This window comes from Hylobates moloch, unplaced genomic scaffold, assembly GCF_009828535.3.
Source record: "Hylobates moloch isolate HMO894 unplaced genomic scaffold, HMol_V3 SCAFFOLD_19, whole genome shotgun sequence".
Taxonomy (NCBI): Eukaryota; Metazoa; Chordata; class Mammalia; order Primates; family Hylobatidae; genus Hylobates; species Hylobates moloch.
Window position 1 is genome coordinate 27,698,967 of NW_026652294.1, and position 19,781 is coordinate 27,718,747.

Below are 19,781 nucleotides of genomic sequence, written 5' to 3' on the forward strand. Positions count from 1 at the left end.
TCTGCCCAAGTAACTTTATTTGTGACTTCTCAAACATTTCAGATCAAATAATGCCATTTTCTAATCTTGAAACCAGCAAGATTAGAAAGAGAATGAGGCCATCCTTTCACTCAGACTTTCCCAGTTACTCAAGATTGTATTCAGGAACAAAGTCAAGCCCCGCCATCAGAGGCAGGCTCCGCCTGGCCTCACTTTTTAATTAGAATAAACTAGAATCAGGTCCATTGCATAACTGCTAATTGTTTTGCACCAGGGAGCCACAAAGGAAGCTAAAACTAACCTTTCTAAGTTATCCTAAGTTTTCACTATCTAACCAGCACTTCTGATTTTTTTTTCCTTAAAACTCCAAAGTACAGGTGTTGTATGTCTGCTGCATCTGAAAGGCTGCCCCTATCAAGCGGGAATGTCTGGGCAGTCACCCCCATCCTGCGCGCAGATAGCAAAGGGCTCCTGGCGGGTGTCAGACACACGGTACCGCAACAGCAGTCCCGAGGTCTGAGATTCTGAATGTCAGCAGGTGGCTGGCGAGTATCACCAAAGCCACTCAGGAACCAGCCATGTGGAATGGCTGGGTTTCTTATTGAACGTAAAATGCTTCCTCTTTGGCCTGGACTGTTTTGCTAAAATAGTTAGTGGGTTTTGGAGCAGGCCAGTGTATGGGAAACTGTTTTTTTGTGTGTGTGTGGTGGGGGAGGGGGCGGAACGGAGTCTCCCTCTGTTGCCCAGGCTGGAGTGCAGTGGCGCAATCTTGGCTCACCGCAACCTCCACCTCCTGGGTTCAAGCGATTCTCCTGCCTCAGCGTCCCTAGTAGCCGGGATTACAGGCGTGCGCCAACAAGCCCGGCTAAGTTTCGTATTTTTAGTAGAGACAAGGTTTCACCATGTTGGGCAGGCTGGTTTCAAACTCCTGACCTCAGGTGATCCACCCGCCTCGGCCTCCCAAAGTGCTGGGATTACAGGCGTGAGCCACCGCGCCCGGCCGGGAAACATTTACCAGGGACGATAAAGGCTTAGAAGAACCTTTTGGGGAAACTTTGTGAAGAGCACAGTTCCAGAGGGCCCACAGCAGCCACAGCCTCCTGGCGTGACACCAGGCACACTGCCGGCTGCACAGGCTGCTGGGCACAGGCAGGCACGGCCAGTCTGGAAGAGCAGCCCATCTTAAATCTTTGGTTTCTTTCCAACCAGGAGCAAACATTGGTAGAAAGAGCCAGGGCATATTTACTCTTTACACCCAGAACTTTCATTCAGCCATTCCTTATTGAACCATTCGGCTTGCACAGTGCTCGCTGATAATGTGGTCCTTAAAAACCACCATTAAAGCTGCCCTTTCACCTGACCTGGGTGGGGCTAAACGAGGAAATGAGAAGTGTCCTGTATGCTTCAAAATATAAATGAATGCCGGGAAATTCTGAAAATGGATGCTGCCGGTTAAATGTGCAATCACTAAGGAAGCCTCTGCAAAACCCACCCGGCAGCACGAGGAACGGTGTCTACAGCGTGCTGCAAACGGCCACGGCCCACTCTCACAGATCAAAGTTTCAGCCGCATATTCTCACATCTCAAACTAAACTAAGTTACAGACATCATCTACATAGGCATGGATACGCACTAAACAAGGACGTAGTACACAATTGAGGGGTGCCCCGGGGAGCGGGGCAGGAATGCCTTCCGGGAAGAATCCTCTGGTCGCCGGAGCCCTCGCGCTTCAGAGGAAACCAGTGATCCATCGTGGCTTCGAGACAAAAGACAGACATCCGAGACGCAGTTTACACTATTCTGGCTTAAAAGGACAAGATGTTCAATAAATATAGAGAACTCAGTGTGAAGAAAAGACAAGGACAAATCTGGACCACGTGTACCGACTTCAGGGCCCACCTCAGAGGAATCCTGCCGGAGTGCAGGAACGGCCCCTCCTCCACGGATGGCCAGCTTCCTCCTGACTGCCCCCCAAGCCCAGCTGTGTTAAGCGCTTCGTGTCGATATAAAGCGTTGGTATTTGACATTTTAACAGTAACAAACTTGCCAGTGCTTTCCACACTGCCAGCTTCCAGAGCTTATCATCTGTGCTCCCAGAACAGACGCCAAGGTCATGCTCCCAGCCGGATTGTCTTAGCCACGCCGCGGTGATGAGGCAGGTGTGGAGGCCCCAGCAGCCTTCCCGCGCTGGCGTGGAGGCCCCTCCCGCGGATCACCTGAAGCAGGGCCATGTTGCATTGCAGTTGCACAGTATTGTAAGGATCAAGCAGCGATGTCCTAACCGTAAACGAAGAGGAAGGTGAAATGAAGGCAAAGAGAATCAACCACTTCCCAAAACTTGGCCACAAACCATTACAGAATAAGTCCTGCAAAGTGGATCAAAGTGACCCACTGCTACCTCAGGCCCAGATGGTGTGACCTGCGTGGAAATCATATAATGTCCCTAACATTATTGCAATAGAGCCACTAACGGGCCATTTTCTAAACTACACTGTTGACATTGTTAAAACCTAAGAGGCCAGTGCCCCCAAGTGAGCAGCTGCATCCGCTGAGAGTAAGCGGCGTGGGCTGCAACCCGCAGATGCGTACAGAACTGAAAATGCCAAATATGTACACAAAATTGTTGACAAAAGGGTTTTCTTCTAAAATCAAGATTTAACTATCAAAAATAAATTTCTACATTTAAATGTATATATCAACATAATTGGTCTGTAATAATTATCTTAAATAGTTTTCACACTTTCCCAGTTCGAGAGCAGGACGCTGGCTTCTCAGCTGTGTGAGTCTGGCTTCGGATTCTCTTCAATTCCTCGTGCAAAGAGTCGAACCAGCTGGCAGTGGACTCTGCAGAGACAAGCGGCCACGTGTAAACCCCACGTGTCCCTCACTCAAAGCTGGCCTGAGCCCCACTCCTGGACAGGGGCTGCAGTAAATTCGACGTGTCCCTCACTCAAAGCTGGCCTGAGCCCCGCTCCTGGACAAGGGCTGCAGTGGGGGTCCACCCCCCATGGAACGGTCAGACGTCACCGTGGGCTGTAGGAGTCCAGCCCCCAGTGACGGGTCCGGGGCGTGGAATAATTCACTTAGACTCCCAGGATACCGTTTGTAAAGGGGTTGCCAATGGCCAGGTGGGAAATCTGGGCATCAGTAGACCTGACTCGGACTCCAGCACCCTCATGGAAAGCAAAGCGCCCGCTCCAGTGTGTGCCCACTCCACCCACCCCCATTTTCTCAGCAGTACTGAGCACGCAGGGCCTGCGAGGAGTCTGTGCGGGGCGACTCCATGTGTGTAAGAGATGTATGAGGAATGCTCAGATGAGAACGACAGGTGGCCCAACGTCAGCAAGAGCCTTCGGGCTTGAGGAGCAAGTTGGGGGTCCCTGGAGGTCCCCTGCCCAGGGGCTCAGTGGCCACAGTGAGTCCCTGGGTGAGTGCCATCTTCCCACACAGGACAGCTCTGTTTATTTCATTTATTAATGATATCACAGCCTCCTCAGACGTATTTCAGTAACCTAAACCCCTTCATTAAGTGACAGGCTGGGGCAGGGCGCAGTGACTCACACCTGTAATCCCAGCACTTTGGGAGGTCCAGACGGGCAGATCACCTGAGGTCAGGAGTTTGAGACCAGCCTGGCCAAGATGGTGAAACCCCATCTCTACTAAAAATATAAAAATTAGCCAGGTGTGGTGGCGGGCGCCTGCTACTTGGGAGGCTGAGGCAGGAGAATTGCTTGAACCTGGGAGGCAGAGGTTGCAGTGAGCCGAGACCTCGCCATTGCACTCTAGCCTGGGCAACAAGAGCAAAACTCTGTCTCAAAAAATAAGAAAATATAAATAAATAAGTGACAGGCTGTTTCCATGGAGCTGAGCTCACACACACACAAATTATATTTTTAAAAGTGGTGTGCTGCTCAAGGCATAGCCATATTTATCAAGATAGACAGGACGTATTTCAAGAATGCCTGTCCTAATTTTCAAATTATTCTATTTCTTTAATAAATACATACACCAATATTAAAAATAATCCCACTTCCCAAACTTGTAAAATGAGTTGACAGAGGAAAGTCCCTGTGCACGGCTGCCTGGGGTGGCGGGTGTTTCTGGGAGCTTCCGACGGCCTCTTGCCATCACCCCCAACAGAAAGAAAGGGGGCGCGCGGCCCTGGGCCTGGGGGGGGGCAGAGACCTCCTTCTCCCTTAGGCTTGTTCGGACGCGAATGGGAGAAGCTTTCTTAGAGCCGCAGCTGGCTGGCTGAGGAGTCACTGAAAGTGGGGAGCTGTCCACAGAGATGCGTGCATCCTCTTACATGCTGTGACTTTAAAGTACCCAAGGGCCATCTGACACCCAGCTTTCCTTGCAGACAGGCATGGCCCTGCTGCCCAGCCTGCCATCGCTCTCACGCCAGCCACACTCTGTTAACGAGTGTTAAGCTGGGCTTCCTTGAAGTAGACCGAGCTCTTACCAACATCTGCCAAGAGTTCAGAATCCGCCTAGAGCTTTCCAGTTCCCCAGTCTCATGTAATTTGCACGCCCAAACCTAATTCAATGGCCTTTTGAAAAAATCAACTTGCTTGTTACTGTGTCTTTCCATGGAGAAACAATTTTCTCTGCACACAAATTCCATCTGGTTATGTGATACATTACAGATTTCCAAATACAATGGCCCCAGTGGGTGTTGGGGGGACACCACTTCCCACCCTCCGCCCAGCCAGCCAGAGGAGGGGCGTGGCACCTGCCCCAGGGAGACCGAACATCCCTGTCTGGCCACACCTGCCTCCCCGGGTCTCCTAGGCTTCGTGGCCACCAGCACTGCGTGGCCTCCAGCACGGGGCGTCCCTCTGGGCTCCTCCCCTCCTTCCCATCCTCGGGGTGCCCTTCCCAGCCCTGCTGCCTCCTGCCCCTCCCCGCACGGAGCACCTGCACTTGGTGATTGACTGTGGCCCTTGAGGCCAATGGTTCCCTGGTGGATTCAGTGGACAAAGGACTGCCCGTAAAGGCGGTTTCCTTTGTTTGCCTTTTGAAATTTTTTTGAGACGGAGTCTCGCTCTGTCACAAAGGTTGGAGTGCAGTGGCACGGTCTTGGCTCACTGCAACTTCTGCCTCCTGGGTTCAAGCGATTCTCCTGCCTCAGCCTCCCGAGTAGCTGGGATTACAGGCATGCACCACCACACCCGGCTAATTTTTTGTGTGTTTTTAGTAGAGACGGGGTTTCACCATGTTGGCCAGGCTGGTCTTGAACTCCTGATCTCAAGTGATCTGCCCGCCTTGGCCTCCCACCTTTTGAATTATTTAGGAGAAGAGAGAGAGTGCCAGGGCAAAGAGCCCAATGCCAGCCTGGAGCACAGGGTGTGGAAGAGGAAAAGAATGAAATGGAGGAGCTTCAAACACCCATGAAAATTATCTGCAAAACAAAATGCTGAGGACTCGGCACCCTGGCCTCTTTCCAGAATGTGGGGAATGGCATCTCATTCGATATTTGACATAGGGAGAGAAAAGTGCATTTATAAAACATTCCTACGTTTTGTGTTTATAAAGCCCCAGGGAACCCCCCACCCTGGGTGGGGCAGCTTGTCACAGACACCTCAGAGCTCGAGGGGCTGGCGCTGGTGGCTGGAGGACCCCTGCACGCACCTGACCTCGATGGCGGGGCTGTGCAGGACCTCCCCGTCGCAGTTCCAGGAGCTGTTGGAGACGGTGCAGCAGCAGGAGGGGTGGCTGCTGCAGATGTGCCCAAAGCGCTTCTTCCCCGAATCCTTGAGGTCACTGTCCTCGTCCTCCATGTGCTTCGACGTAAACTGGAATTTCTTGACGCGATAAACTTCAACAAAAGTGAAGTCAAACTACCAAGAAACAGTGAGAGGGACCATTCAGCTCTAAACATCGTCATCCGGGTAGGGCAGCAGAACACCCCAGACCAACAGCGAGTTCTCTCAGGCCTTGGTGCACACGGCCCTTCTCGGAGGATGCAACTGCTTGTGCAGGCCCCTGGAGTTCCCTTTCCAGCTGAACTGACAGCTCAGAGATGAAGGGAAACCTGGCACCCACCTTCCCCGGCGCCCACCTTCCCCGGCACCCACCTTCCGCGGCACCCACCTTCCCCGGCGCCCACCTTCCCCGGCGCCCACTTTCCCCGGCGCCCACCTTCCGCGGCACTTGTCAAAATGACTTCTAATGCTTTTAGAAACCACAGCTTATCTACAATGACGAACGCTTTTTACAGAATTCTGATAGATAATTACCAGTGATTTGTAGAATTTTGTATTCTCTTTTTAACGAGCACTACTTAAAAAGCCACATAAAAATAGCATTAGACTAGATCTTAAATAGAACTTAAGTAAAAAAAGAAATGTGACTAAATTTGGAGACTGTGACCAAAAGTTGCGCTTCTCCCAACATGACTGAACTCGGGTCTTCCTCTGTGTGGGCCACAGAAGGATGTGGGAGAAGGGCCCGAACAGAACCCATTTCTGGACCCTAAAGAGTATTTTACTGTATCGCTCTGCTCTGTTTTTAAATAGGAAGAGAAACAACAGATAAGAAGTTGCATTATGGAGATTCATACCTCTTAGTTTCTGTGCTCAAATATATGTGTGTGTATATGTATGTATATATATGCGTGTGTATATACACATATATGTATATATACATATACACACATATATACATATATACACACATATACATACACACACACATATATATACATACACACACACACACACACACACACATATATATATATTTGAGATGGAGTCTCACTCTGTCGCCCAGGCTGGAGTGCAGTGGTGTGATCTCAGCTCACTGTAGCCTCCACCTCCTGGGTTCAAGCGATTCTCATGCTTCAGCCTCCCGAGTAGCTGGGATTACAGGCGTGTGCCACCACACCTGGCTCATTTTTGTATTTTTAGTAGAGATGAGGTTTCACCATGTTGCCCAGGCTGGTCTTGAACTCCTGACCTCAGGTGATCTGCCTGCCTCAGCCTCCCAAAGTGCTGGGATTACAGGCATGAGCCACCACACCTGGCCTCAAAAATTTATCTTTTTAAATGAAATTTTACAAGGAGTAGTTGTAACCAGGAGTTTAAAGTTTGTGAAATTAAAAAAAAAATTTTGCCCTTCCTTCCCTTGAATTAAATAATGAATTCCTACAACACATAAACCAGGGACTGCTGGAACATAAATTACTCGCCAGTGGAGGTTCCATGCAAAAGCACCCCACTTACCTGGTCCTGCTGGTTGGTGTGCCTGATGAGAAACCTCAGAAAATTGAACCTGGAGCATTTCCGGATAAGGATGAGGTCAGAAGACCCATCTCCCAAGTGGGCAGCCGGGGAGAGGCCCCTGGGGCTCCGGCGACAAGCACAGGACATGTTTGTGGCATTGATGGCCAGAAACTTCCCACAGACGACTTGCCACTCCTCCACGTCCTCTGAAGCAGAAAGAACCACGGAGATGTCACAGTTGCAATGGCGCCGGGCAGCGCCCTGCACCGGGATGGTGGGAGGCCATCCGGGCTCTCACCTGCTCATGCATTTAGCAGACACTTCATGCAACCGACTCGTCAGCTCAACACCAAAAACATCCACCACGGAACCGTCCGCTCCCCGCAGGAAGTGGTACCCAAAGGATCACCTCCCGGAAGGCAGGACTGTTGTCCCTCTCCTCACTTGGTGACTTTTGGACAATTTAGAACAAGGGTCAGCAAACCATGGCTGTGTGTCAAATCCGGCCTGCTGCCCATCTGTGTGTGGCCTGAGAGCTAAGAATGCTTTTCACGTTTTTAAATCCTTGAAAAAGGTCTGGCGCGGTGGCTCACGCCTGTAATCCCAGCACTTTGGGAGACCGAGGCAGGCAGAGCACCTGAGGTCCGGAGTTCGAGACCAACCTGGCCAACATGGTGAAAACCTATCTCTACTAAAAATACAAAAATTAGCTAGGCGTGGCGGCGCATGCCCGTAATCCCAGCTATTCGGGAAGCTGAGGCAGGAGAACTGCTTGAACCTGGAAGGCGGAGGTTGCAGTGAGCTGAGATTGCGCCATTGCACTCCAGACTGGGCAACAAGAGTAAAACTCTGTCTTAAAAAAAAAAAAAAAAAAAATTAGCCAGGTATGGTGGCAGGCGCCTGTAATCCCAGCTACTCAGGAGGCTAAGGAAGGAGAATCGCTTGAACCCAGAAGGTGGAGGTTGCAGTGAGCCAAGATCACGCCACTGCAATCCAGCCTGGGTGATGGAACAAGACTCTGTCCCAATAAATAAATAAATATTATTGACTGGGCATGGTGGCTCACACCTGTGGTCCCAGCACTTTAGGAGGCTGAGGCAGTCAGATCACCTGAGGTCAGGAGTTTGAGACCAGCCTGGCTAACATGGTGAAACCCCATCTTTACTAAAAATACAAAGATTAGCCGGGCGTGGTGGTGCACACCTGTAGTCCCAGCTACTAGGGAGGCTGAGGCAGGAGAATCGCTTGAACTCGGGAAGCGGAGGTTGCAGTGAGCTGATATTGTGCCCCTGCACTCTAGCCTGGGCGACAAGAGTGAAACTCCATCCAAAAGAAAAAAGAGAAAGAGAAAAAAATCAAAAGAATAATATTTCGTGACATGTGGAAATTCTATGAAACTTAAATTCAGTGTCCATAAATATTCATTGGCAGATGGCCACACCCACTCACCGTACACTGTCTAGGCTGCCTCTGCTGGACAGAGACTGTGTGGTTGCCAGGGCCTGAGGTGGTCACCAGCGAGCCCTCAATGGGACGTCTGCTGCCCCCACATTCTAGAGCACATGGGACAGGAGTCCAGACTCAGCACCACAACAGCGTTTCAGAAAGGGCAACGGGGCCTTTCACAAAACCTGCTGCTCCACACAGCCGTACACGGCAAGTAACAGTGACCTGATACTGCTTGGGGCTAAGGAGAAATGGATGCCTGGTGCCAGACAGGAAAAAGGAAAAGCAAAGGTGGGCAGGGAGGAGAGGCAGTGCCCTGAGAGAGGACAGAAACCAACACCCCAGCACACACAGTCACAACACCGAGCCTGTGTCTTAGGAATTACCCGCAGCTTCCAAACCATACAGCGCTTTCTTCTGCTCCTCCTCCAGCTGCTGCCTGCTTTGCCTGCAAACAAAGCATCTGAAAGACAAGAATATCATCACCTTTTAAATATGGAGCTGCAGGTGCAGTGCGTATGCTTGGCACATATAGATGTATTTACATTCTTTTCACATACGAAAAAGTTCCATTTCAAAGGCTTAACAAAATATTTTTTGGCATATTAATTAGAGGTTTCAGAATGAGACCTACTTTTAAAATGACACACTCAGCACGTCCTTCTCTAAAAGGTTTGGACATGAGGAGAAGCACAGCATGAGGATGCTGAGGTGCCACCTGGAGACGGCTTCTGCCTGGCCCTGCAGCTAACATAGCCTGGCTGGGAGAAGTGACCGAGGCACTGGTTCCCCCAGCAGACTCCTGGGGTGAGGACTCATTTACTTTCAGATAACAAATCATACAGGGCTTATCTGTTACAGTCAATAACAAGCAAATTACTCAGAACCATCAGCTTAGAACTTAGTCATTCGTCTAGCACATCTTTCCAATCTTGGGGGCTGCTGGATTTACAGGACACTGTTTGCACTGGTGGAAATTGCTCATCAGCAGCCGAGTTCTTTAATGCACTGACGCAAACAGCATCTGCCTCTGAATATTCTGATTTTATGGTCTCAAATTCTTCACTTAAAAAAGGAAAGGAGCTCGAAGGAGGTTCTGAAGTCTGCACGACTTGAAAGGCCGTGAGTGTTCTTCACAAAGGTGCAGCTGTCCCCACAGCCCCGTGTCCTCAGCCCCAGGCAGAGCAGAGACAGGATGACCATTCAGGCACCCTCCACGGTCACTAGGGAGGTCATGCGGCCTGGGACAACTACGTTTAGATTTATTTAAGGTTCTATGTACACTGGTCGGATATTACTGAATACACTGTGTGGGGGTGGGGCGGGGATACACCAGGTGAAAGGAGTCCCTGCTTGTTCATTCGCGTAGCCACCATTGCAGAGCCTGCAGTGGCCACACTGGGACACCAAATGTAAAGGGAGTCAACAGTGTTTCCAGCTGTGTTGACTCCACTCAGCCTCCCCTCCCTGGTGGGGCGCCTCTTTCCGTTTGTATCCCCTCTCCCTGGGCAGCTGCCCTGGCTCTGCCCCCCCAACCCCTGGCACCAGCTCTTGTTGCCAGCCCGAGCCTTCTTGCTGAGGGTCCCTGGCTTCCTGTGGGGTTGAAGGTGTGCCTGGCCCGGGCTCTGCTAACTTTAGAGTGGGCTCCTGCCTTGAAGCATGGGGCTAACATCGGTGAGAGTCTCAGCCAGGGGTGTGGACAGGAGGGTCGCTGCTGAGAGCGCACACTCCAGCCAGCTGTACCAACGGTCCTGCCACCAGTGCCCTGCACACGCACAGTCACCGATAAGGTGTCTACCATCCCTTCTCGCCTGCATATCTCCTCCATCAGGCACCCACAGGGGGTAAAGGGAACCCCGGCAGGGACAGACCCTGTGCTCAGCCCTCACTCTAACAGTGGGTGTGGAACCCTCCCCCAGAGTCCTCATCTGGCTCATTGGCACAGGAGCGGCTGCCCACGCAGGCCATGGGGACAGAGATGGGGACAGCAAGCCCCATGCACGCCTAGGCCACCATGGGCATCATAGGCATCGTGTCTCTGGGCACGCTACATCCAGCACCTTCCACCACATTTGGAAGATACTTCTGCATTCACCTTCCTAACCGTCCTGCTTTATTTCCCGTCATTTGCAAGAGAAACACACAAAGCAATGCACTTACCCTGCCCGGCAGGGCTTCCTATCCCTTGGAGATCCCACCGTGTGTTGTGCAGGGAGGAAAGACACTGTCCCTTCATAGCAGTGGTGGGAGAGAAAGGTCTTTAAACCTGGGAACAGAGTGCAGTGAGGAAAAAACATCCACAAGGGTCACTGCTTGGTTAGGGTGCTGTGCTGGGCAGCTTCAGAAACGTCACTGAGAGCGCATCTGCTTAAACCGTCTGCGGGAGGGAGAGGCCGGGCCTGCTTCAGGCAATGCCACCATCAAAGGCAGTGGCAGGGTCTCTGCCCTGCCTCAGGACAACAGCATGTTTAGTCATAGTGCTGGCGCCTTCTGACACCCAGTGATGCTGGGACAGCCAGGGCTCTGGCCGCTCTCGACGCTGGCAAAGTGGGGCCTTTGCCATCAGCCACCCCTCGTTGCCTCGATGACATGGCCTGTGGGCTCCTGTGGCTCAGGGTCATCCCCTCCATCCCTTCATGAGGGTCAGTGATGCCCCCACCTGCCCCAGGGCTTGGCCCCCACTGGGGTCAGCCACAGCCCCCGTGACGTCCTGAACAGCTCAGGACAGAGGCCAGGGCCGCTGCCACCCAAAGTCTGGGGCCGCCCTTCAGGCAAACGTGTGCCGTCCATGGGGCTGCCTGCAGCCTGGCACCCGGGGCTGTCTGGGAAACACCACCCAGCAGGACAGCAGGGACTGGGCAGGAGGCAGGAGGGGGGCCCCAGGGTGCCATGGGCCACACCAGGAGCCAGGCCATGTCCTGTGAGTCTCAGGATGACATCACTCCTCCGTGTCTGATGCTGGGGCTGGTGCTGCCCTGTATGACATCTGGTGCGGCAGTGACGGCCTGCAGGGAGCCTGCCCCCAAGCTTACCCCCGACACACAGAGGCCTCCATCCTCCCCACACATCCTCGTCCGCAGATGGCAAGCCCACTGCCAAGTGTGCACCGCCCGGGGTGGGAGAAGTTGCTGGCAAGAGCAGTCTGGCTCCCAGGACATCTGTGTGCCTGAAACTCAGCTCCCAACTGTCCCCAGGACAGCCCTGTCTGTGGGTCTTGCACCTGGCATGGGCCAGGCGCCTGGAATGCACTCAGTGGGCAGGACTTTCCAGGTGGCTGCAGCTCCGCCTTCCTGCATGGTGGCTCTGGCCTCTCCCTGCTCCTCCCATGGGGGTCCCACGAGGATGTCGTGTCCACGGCCCTGGGAGGAGGACCACCCACTGGTCAGCAACCTTCCAAGCTGGCTCCTCACTCAAGTGCAGGGGACTGGGGGGCAGCTGCCTCATCACCCAGATGCAGCCTCCAGGGTGGCGCCTCACCAACCTCTGATGTCCCAGTTTCTGTCTGCCCCTAGATGGGCCCCCAGATGTCCTACCGGCACCTAAAACTCCATGCGTCTAAACAGTGTGTCATTTCCTCACGCTCATTCTCCTTCCCTGCCCTCTGTGCCGCTCCAGAACAACCGGAAGCTTTCTGCCTCACAGCCACAGAACCCAAACCACTTTCCTGAGAGCATCTCAGGCCCTGTGGCCAGGATGGGGATCCAGAGACCCGGAAGGCGTCTCCTGCCTCGGGGCTCTCATCCTGGTGGGAGGGACAGAGCTGCAGCCACTGCCTGTGGTGATGGGCTGAGGGCCAAGGGAGAGCCAGGTCTGCTGGGGGCTGCCCACCACCCCACCCCAGCAGGCAGGGACAGGGAGGGGGCATCCCAGGGGCCTTGCTAGGCAGAGCCACACTGGGCTCAACAAAGGGCGGTCGGGCGAATGGCACAACCCAAACTGCTTCCTAAAATTCTCGCGGCTTCTCTAATTTTCTCGGTATTCCCTTTCTTAATAAGCCTTAGATAAATACCTAACTTTGCCATTTCTTAGGTTTTAATTTTCAAGCCACGCTAGTTTTTAATTTCATTAAATCTTTTTAAGCTTCGTAAAGTTTGCCAAATCACTATTTCTTTCTCTCATGAGGGTTAAGACTTTAGTATGAGGAATTACTTGATTTAATTTGATACAGATTTATCTGAAAGTGAACTGTAAAGAGGCGGGAAAGTCGACCGGGCAGCGAGAATGGCACACCTCATGGTCTGCATATTTTCTACTTTCTTTCTTTCTTTTCTTTTTTTTGAGACGGGGTCTGGCTCTGTCGCCCCAGCTGCAGTGCAGTGGCCTGAACTCTGCTCACTGCAGCCTCCACCTTCTGTGCTCAAGGGCTCCCCCTGCCTCAGCATCCCAAGTAACGGGGGTGCCTGGCTAATTTTGTTTTTAATTTCTGTGGAGATGGGGTCTCCCTGTGTCGCCCAGGCTGAAATTCTACTTTTCTGTTTTTTTGAGACAGAGTCTCGCTCTGTCGCCCAGGCTGAAGTGCAGTGGCACGATCTCGGCTCACTGCAGCCTCTGCCTCCCGGGTTCAAGCAATTCTCCTGCCTCAGCCCCCTGAGGAGCTGGGACTAGAGGCGTGCGCCATCATGCTTGGCTTATTTTGTGTTTTTAGTAGAGACAGGGTTTCACCATGTTGGCCAGGCTGGTCTTGAACTCCTGACCTCAGGTGATCCACCTGCCTCGACCTCCCAAAGTGCTGGGATTACAGGCGTGAGCCACTGCCCCTGGCCAATTCTATGTAAAGTTCTCCTTTTCCAGCATTTAAAAGCTGGTGACATCGCACCCACTGCCTGACGTGTGCAGACTGCAACTCTTGTGTCTGAGCTGGAACCAGCCTTCATTTCTGGTTCATTCTAAGCTCTGTGGTCGGGTAACAGGTCACCGCCGCCAGGCCCAAGGCCCCAGCAGCAGCCCCGGGAGCCTGGAGGACCTGCATGTTCCAAGGTCCACCCAGACCTGCCGTGTTAGATGCTCTGGGGGGTCCCCGCAGCCTGGGTTCTACCAAGCCCCCCTAGAGAATGCTGGTGCCCACCACAGTCTGAGGACCACTGGGCTCAAGGAAGAGTGAGGTAGGGTGCGGGCAACCTCTTTGTGCCTGTTTTCTCCGCGATGAAGTGGGGCAGGAGCACCTGCTGGGGTGAGAAGAGCAGGCGCTCTTTCTTTCATGTGGAGAATGAAAGCTTTTGGGCTTCGGGGAGTGCGGCGTGGCATTCGCCCACACTCCTCCTCTGTGCCCACTGCGGCCGAGCCGCGGGAAGGCAGGATCTTGCCTGTTTTGTTCACGGACACGTCCCTGCCTCAAAAACCAGGCCCGGCATAGAGCAGGGGCTCAACAAATACGTTCTGAGTGTATCTCACTTGTATGGCTAGCTACGGTGTAACCCCAACAAAACCACGCAACCTTGTTGAATGAAGTAAAGGATACTTGTGCCTGAAGTTACGGATGAGCTTCCACACAGATATCCCAGGCTGAATTTCTGCACAAAGTTCTTGCCACTTTGACTAATAAGTTCAGAGTGATTATAAAACTATTGTTTTACAGGCCAGGTGTGGTTGCTCACGGTTGTAATCCCAGCACTTTGGGAGGCCGAGGTGGGCAGATTGCTTGAGCTCAGAGTTTGAGACCAGCCTAGGCAACAGGGCAAAACCCTTTCTCTACAAAAAAAAAAAAAAAAAAAAAAAAAAAAGAAAAAATTAGCTGGTCATGGTAGCATGTGTCTGTAGTCCCAGCTACTCAGGAGGCTGAGGTGGGAGAATCACTTGAGCCTGGGAGGTCAAGGCTGCAGTGAACTGTGATCGTGCCACTGCACTCCAGCCTGAGTGACAGAGGGAGACTGTGTCTCAAAAAAAATTTTTTTTAATATATTTAAAAAACTATTTTTTTCCCAATTAATACTTCCACTTGAACTGTTTTGGGTGGCCTCTGTCACCTGCCTACCAGATGTGAGAGGCTGGTGGCCTGGCGTCTCGGGGTTCCAGCACCTGGGGTTCTGGAGTGAACTGCGTCCGTCATGGTGTCTACTCTGTGGCTTACGCTTGGGTCCACGGGGCAGGATCTGGTTTAGAGCAATCCAGGTTCCAATCCAGACCCTGCCGCGTTCTGGCCACGGCACATTTCATGAGGCCCTTAGCTTCCCGTCTGTGAGCAGGTGGAGGCCCACCTCTGACGGTGCTCAGTGGATTCAGTCAGGTGACGTCTGTGAAGGCAGTTGGGGCACGACCAGAGGGGAGCGAGTCTGCATTATTCTGAGTTACCTGAAAAGTCGTATCTGGCAAGACCCAACCACCGTTTCTTCTCACTTTCCTTGATGATGTCCCCGTAGAAGCCGTAGCCCAGCAGGGACACGGAGTAGCGGAGGAGTGTGCTGTTGTGGTGGACCGAGGACACATCCATGGCCAGCGAGTCCCCTGTGGGAGAGAATGGCCGTGAGGGAAGACAGCCCCCCTCCGGCCCCGCCCCATCCACTCCATCCCCTTCAATAGCACTTTGCAAACGTGGGAGTTACTTTTAAAAAGTGTGAAACAAACAGAACGCATTCAATGCAAGGATTCTCTCTTTTGGGGTGTTGGATGCCATATTTTTTATTCAAATGACTGAACTTCACTCAAATTTCTAAAACAGGCTTGGGGAGCTATCCTGTGGGGACTGAACAAGAGCGCACCCATAAGGCTCATGAAATGTCTTTAACTGAAAGGATGGTGGTTTGAGAATGAACAAAAAGTACATGGCATTTTAAAATACAAAATCAAGCCGAGTGCAGTGGTTCACACCTGTAATCCCAGCACCTGGGGAGGCCAAGGCGGGCAGACCACCTGAGGTCAGGAGTTTGAGACCAGGCTGGCCAAAATGGTGAGATCTTGTCTCTACTAAACATACAAAAATTAGCCAGGCATGGTGGCGTGTGCCTGAAATCCCAGCTAGTGGCGAGGCTGAGGCAGGAGAATTGCTTGAACCCGGGAGGCGGAGGTTGCAGTGAGCCGAGATCACACCACTGTACTCCAGCCTGGGCCACAGAGTGAGATTGTGTTTCAAAAAAATAAAACAGGCCAGGTGCGGTGGCTCGCGCCTGTAATCCCAGCACTTTGGGAGGCTGAGGTGGGTGGATCACCTGAGGTCAGGAGTTCGAGACCAGCCTGGCCAACATGGTGAAACCCGGTCTCTACTAAAAATACAAAATGAGCTGGGCGTGGTGGCAGGCGCCTGTAATCCCATCTACTTGGAAGGCTGAGTCAGGAGAATCGCTTGAACCCAGGAGGCGGAGGTTGCAGTGAGCCGAGATCACGCCACGGTACTTTAGCCTGGGCAACAAGAGCGAAACTCTGTCTCAAAATAAAATAAAGTAAAATGGAATAAAATAAAATGCAAAATCAGAAGTAGGCCGGGCACAGTGGCTCACGCCTATAATCCCAGCACTTTGGGAGGGCAAGGTGAGAGGATCACTTGAGCCCAGGAGTTTGAGACACAGGCAGAACCTGTCTCTACAAAAAATACAAAAATTAGCCAGGGGTAGTGGTGCACTTCTGTAATCCCAGCTACTAAGAAGACTGAGGTGGGAGGATCGCTTGAGTTCTAGAAGTCGAGGCTGCAGTGAGTCAAGATCATGCCACTGCACTCCAGCCTGGGTGACAGAGTGGGACCCTGTCTCAAAGAAAAAAATATCCTGACCAGGTGCTGTGGCTCATGCCTGTAATCCCAACACTTTGGAAGGCCGAGGTGGGTGGATCACCCGAGGTCAGGAGTTCAAGACCAGCCTGACCAATATGGTGAAACCCCATCCCTACTAAAAGTACAACATGAACTGGACGTGGTGGTGCGAGCCTGTAATCCCAGCTACTCGAGAGGCTGATGCAGGAGAATCGCTTGAACCTGGGAGGTGGAAGTTGTGGTGAGCCAAGATAGCACCACTGCACTCCAGCCTGGGCGACAACTGGGAAACTCCGTCTCAAAAAAAAAAAAAAAAAAATCCTAAGCGGCTATTTTAAAATATACAATGTCTGTGACTTCAGGTGAGGCACGGTAACCCTGTCTACTGGGATGAGGAACAGGCGAAGCCACAAAAGATCTGTCCTGCCAGAGCCCACCGTGCTGAGTGCCATGGGCAGCCCCTTCTGCTCTTCCTCACCGGGGCTCTGCGTCCTGGACGGAAGCCTCGAGGCCTCACAAAGGCACGCGTTCCACAGCTGGCAGCCCAGGCACAGCTGCCTGCACCCACTGCCACAGGCACTATGGCGGGGACACGGGTGGCTTCCGAGCCTCGGGGCAGCAGCCTGTGGAGGAGGAACTGAGCAAGAGTCAGGTGAGCTGAGTACAGCATCGCACATGTGGTGGATTCTGTGGGAAAGAACTCGGCCCACACCGGGCGTGCCCCCAGGGAGCCCGTCCTGATAACATGGCCTCGGGGTTGTGTGCTGAGTGGGATCACAGCGCAGTTAGCAGAGCAGGGGACACAGCGTGACCCACGTTCCAGGATAGGACGGCAGCGGCTGGAACACGCCAACGGGGACCAGAATGGGACAGGCCTGGGACGCAGGAGGCCTGGCTGCCACCGTGCGCACGCGCAGAGGAGGGGCTCACCGACAATGATGTGTAGCGCCGAGGTTTCTGCGTCGCTGGCGCCCACGGTGGAGTAACACACGCAGTCTGTTGACCCTGTAAAGGGGAAAAGAAGGCCCTGAATATCATCAGAATGACTGAATTGTAATCGCCTCCCAATTCACTGAGTGGTACCTCATTCCTTTCCTTCCATGGCCCTAGAGTCAACACTAAGGAATAAATAGAATTTACCTACAAAATGAATATGGAAAATACTAGCGTTGATTCCTCAAGAATATCGAGATTGGGCTGGGCGGTGGCTCACGCCTATAATCCCAGCACTCCGAGAGGCCGAGGTGGGCGGATGACTTGAGGTCAGGAGTTCGAGACCAGCCTGGCCAACATGGTGAAACGCTGACTCTACTAAAAATATAAAAATTAGCCAGGCGTGGTGGCATGCACCTGTAATACCAGCTCCTCAGGAGGCTGAAGCAGGAGAATCGCTTGATCCCAGGAGGCGAAGGCTGCAGTGAGTCGAGATTGCGCCGCTATCCAGCCTGGGCGACAGAGTGAGACTTCATCTCAAAAAAAAAAAAAAAAAGAGCCAAAAAGTAAAAAAAAAAATGTATATATAAGTGAGCATTTAAGATTATAGGCATAACTAATTTTTTTTTTTTCCCGAGACGGAGTCTTGCTCTGTTCCCCAGGCTGGAGTGCAGTGGCGTGATCTTGGCTCACTGCAACCTCTGTCTCCCAGGTTCAAGCAATTCTCCTGCCTCAGCCTCCCGAGATGCTGAGATTACAGGCACGTGCCACTATGCCCCGGCTAACTTTTGTATTCTTAGTAGAGACAGGGTTTCGCCATGATGGCCAGGCTGGTCTCGAACTCTTGACCTTGTGATCCGCCCGCCTTGGCCTCCCAAAGTGCTGGGATTAGACGTGAGCCACCGCACCTGGCCCTCGTAAACTTTTGAAGCGGCAGGATGCAGCGAAGGTCACACACAGCCATTAATTGAGATCTTAATACCAGGACAGGCAGCTCAGGTCCCTGCTTCAGCCCGATGTTCCCCGTGAATGGGGCCGGCTGCGGCTTACGCATCTTTTTATCCTGCGCTTCACTGGCTCAGATGAAAGGGAAGCTGCAGCTGCCCCGGCTGATCGCATGGCCTTCCCTCTGAGGACCAAGCTCAAAAGAATGATTTGCATCCACAATGACCACCCATGCCTGTGGGAGTAGCTGTGCTGGCTCTCAACATTCCCCGCACAACTGAATACGGGAGTTCCTCATCCACCCAGCCAGCACTGCAGCCACCCAAGTAACGACCGACCACATGCTCCCGTTCACCCGAGAAGGACCGGGCTCCAGGGAGGTTGCTCCCAGCACACGCGCATCATCTCCTTGAGCCTCTCTGTGCCTAAGTCATTAGCAGGCAATGCTGGCTGAAGTTGCAAGCAGCAGATGCAGTTACAGGCTCACACCTGACGAAGGACCGAATGAATGACGATCTCTTCTTCCTATCGATTTGCTAATGCATCTATATTAATACGTATGTGGAACAGACTTGGAAGGTAAAACCTGCTAGATCAGGTCTCAAAGCAGCCGGAGCCATGCCCTTCAGATGCTCCAGTGACATCTGTCCCGGAGGCAGCCATCCACAGGAGGCAGCTCAACACCCTCTAGATCCCAGGACCCCAACCCCCACCTGCCCCTCCTGCCCCCAGCCAGCAAGACAAGCAGTGACCTCTGTACCTTCTAGTGGCTGGAACCCTGGAGCATGAGTGAGTTCAGGTACCTGCTGCCACCACTGGCCGTGCGCATCCAGGCGGCCTCCCACAGGGTCTGTGGCTGTCAGGTCTCATAACTCTTGTGCCCCCAGGATGGTCCCCGGGTTGCCATGGCGACCGTTACAGGGCCCCCCCTTGGGTGCCTCCCTCACCCTTACTCCTCCACTCAAGGCGATGCTGCGGAGCAGAGACTCCACACAGCCCCCCCACCAGCTACACCCCGGAGTCTCAGACCCCATGCAGCGCCCCCTACCGTCCAAGCCACCAGCGTTCTCACCGGGACCCAGGTGCTCTTAGGACCAAACGCAGAGAGCAATATGGGAGCAGAGTCAGACGTCACCCCCTGCCGAACCACCACCTCCAAGACCTCCTGCTGCGTGGCAGAGTGGAACTCGGCATCTCCCTCGGGCCCTGCCCGGCTCCTCCACCCCCACCCCCGCCCCCACCCCCACCCCCACCCCCACCCCCAGCCACAATGGCTTCCTTGTCCCGAACACCCCCAGCTCCTCCCACCTGCTGCCCTCTGCACCAGCTGACTCCCGGCCTAGGCCCCTCACCTGTCACCTCTCAGAAAGGCCTCCTGGACACCCATGGAAAGGGGCCACAAAGAGACCCTCTCCCCAAACCCTCCCCCTAGTGGCATTTGCTACAATGTGCACCCAGCCTGGGAAAGGCTTTTATGCCCACGTTTGGTGGGGTGCCTGCCGTCCTCTCCTGGGGCAGAGGCCATAGCCAAGGCCTAGAGGAGGGCAGGGCACACAGCGGTACCCCCACCCTGACCA

At 53.1% G+C, this 19,781-nt stretch overlaps 1 protein-coding gene, 1 long non-coding RNA gene and 1 pseudogene across 5 annotated transcripts in view; 1 reads left to right on the top strand and 2 right to left on the bottom strand.

Moving 5' to 3' along the window:
• LOC131381945 (uncharacterized) lies at positions 1 to 2,217 on the bottom strand (annotated as a pseudogene).
• Positions 1 to 19,781, bottom strand: part of CERK (ceramide kinase) — a 59,627-nt gene continuing 39,846 nt past the window's right edge. For 3 of the 4 annotated variants that reach the window (XM_058431221.1, XM_058431223.1, XM_058431224.1), the window contains 8 exons: positions 17,257 to 17,331; positions 14,937 to 15,089; positions 10,809 to 10,914; positions 9,035 to 9,111; positions 8,406 to 8,522; positions 7,203 to 7,408; positions 5,611 to 5,819; positions 2,686 to 2,823 (listed from right to left, as the gene is read on the bottom strand). In XM_058431221.1, coding sequence (XP_058287204.1) covers positions 2,751 to 2,823; positions 5,611 to 5,819; positions 7,203 to 7,408; positions 8,406 to 8,522; positions 9,035 to 9,111; positions 10,809 to 10,914; positions 14,937 to 15,089; positions 17,257 to 17,331 — 1,016 coding nt within the window. In that variant the 3' untranslated portion in view covers positions 2,686 to 2,750. Of the gene's footprint in view, positions 2,824 to 5,610; positions 5,820 to 7,202; positions 7,409 to 8,405; positions 8,523 to 9,034; positions 9,112 to 10,808; positions 10,915 to 14,936; positions 15,090 to 17,256; positions 17,332 to 19,781 lie in introns of all 4 variants that reach the window. The other variant, XM_058431222.1, reaches the window with a different exon arrangement.
• LOC131381946 (uncharacterized) lies at positions 16,682 to 17,478 on the top strand. The gene is made up of 2 exons (XR_009211021.1): positions 16,682 to 16,978; positions 17,150 to 17,478. It is a non-coding gene; the product is annotated as an uncharacterized LOC131381946 (long non-coding RNA).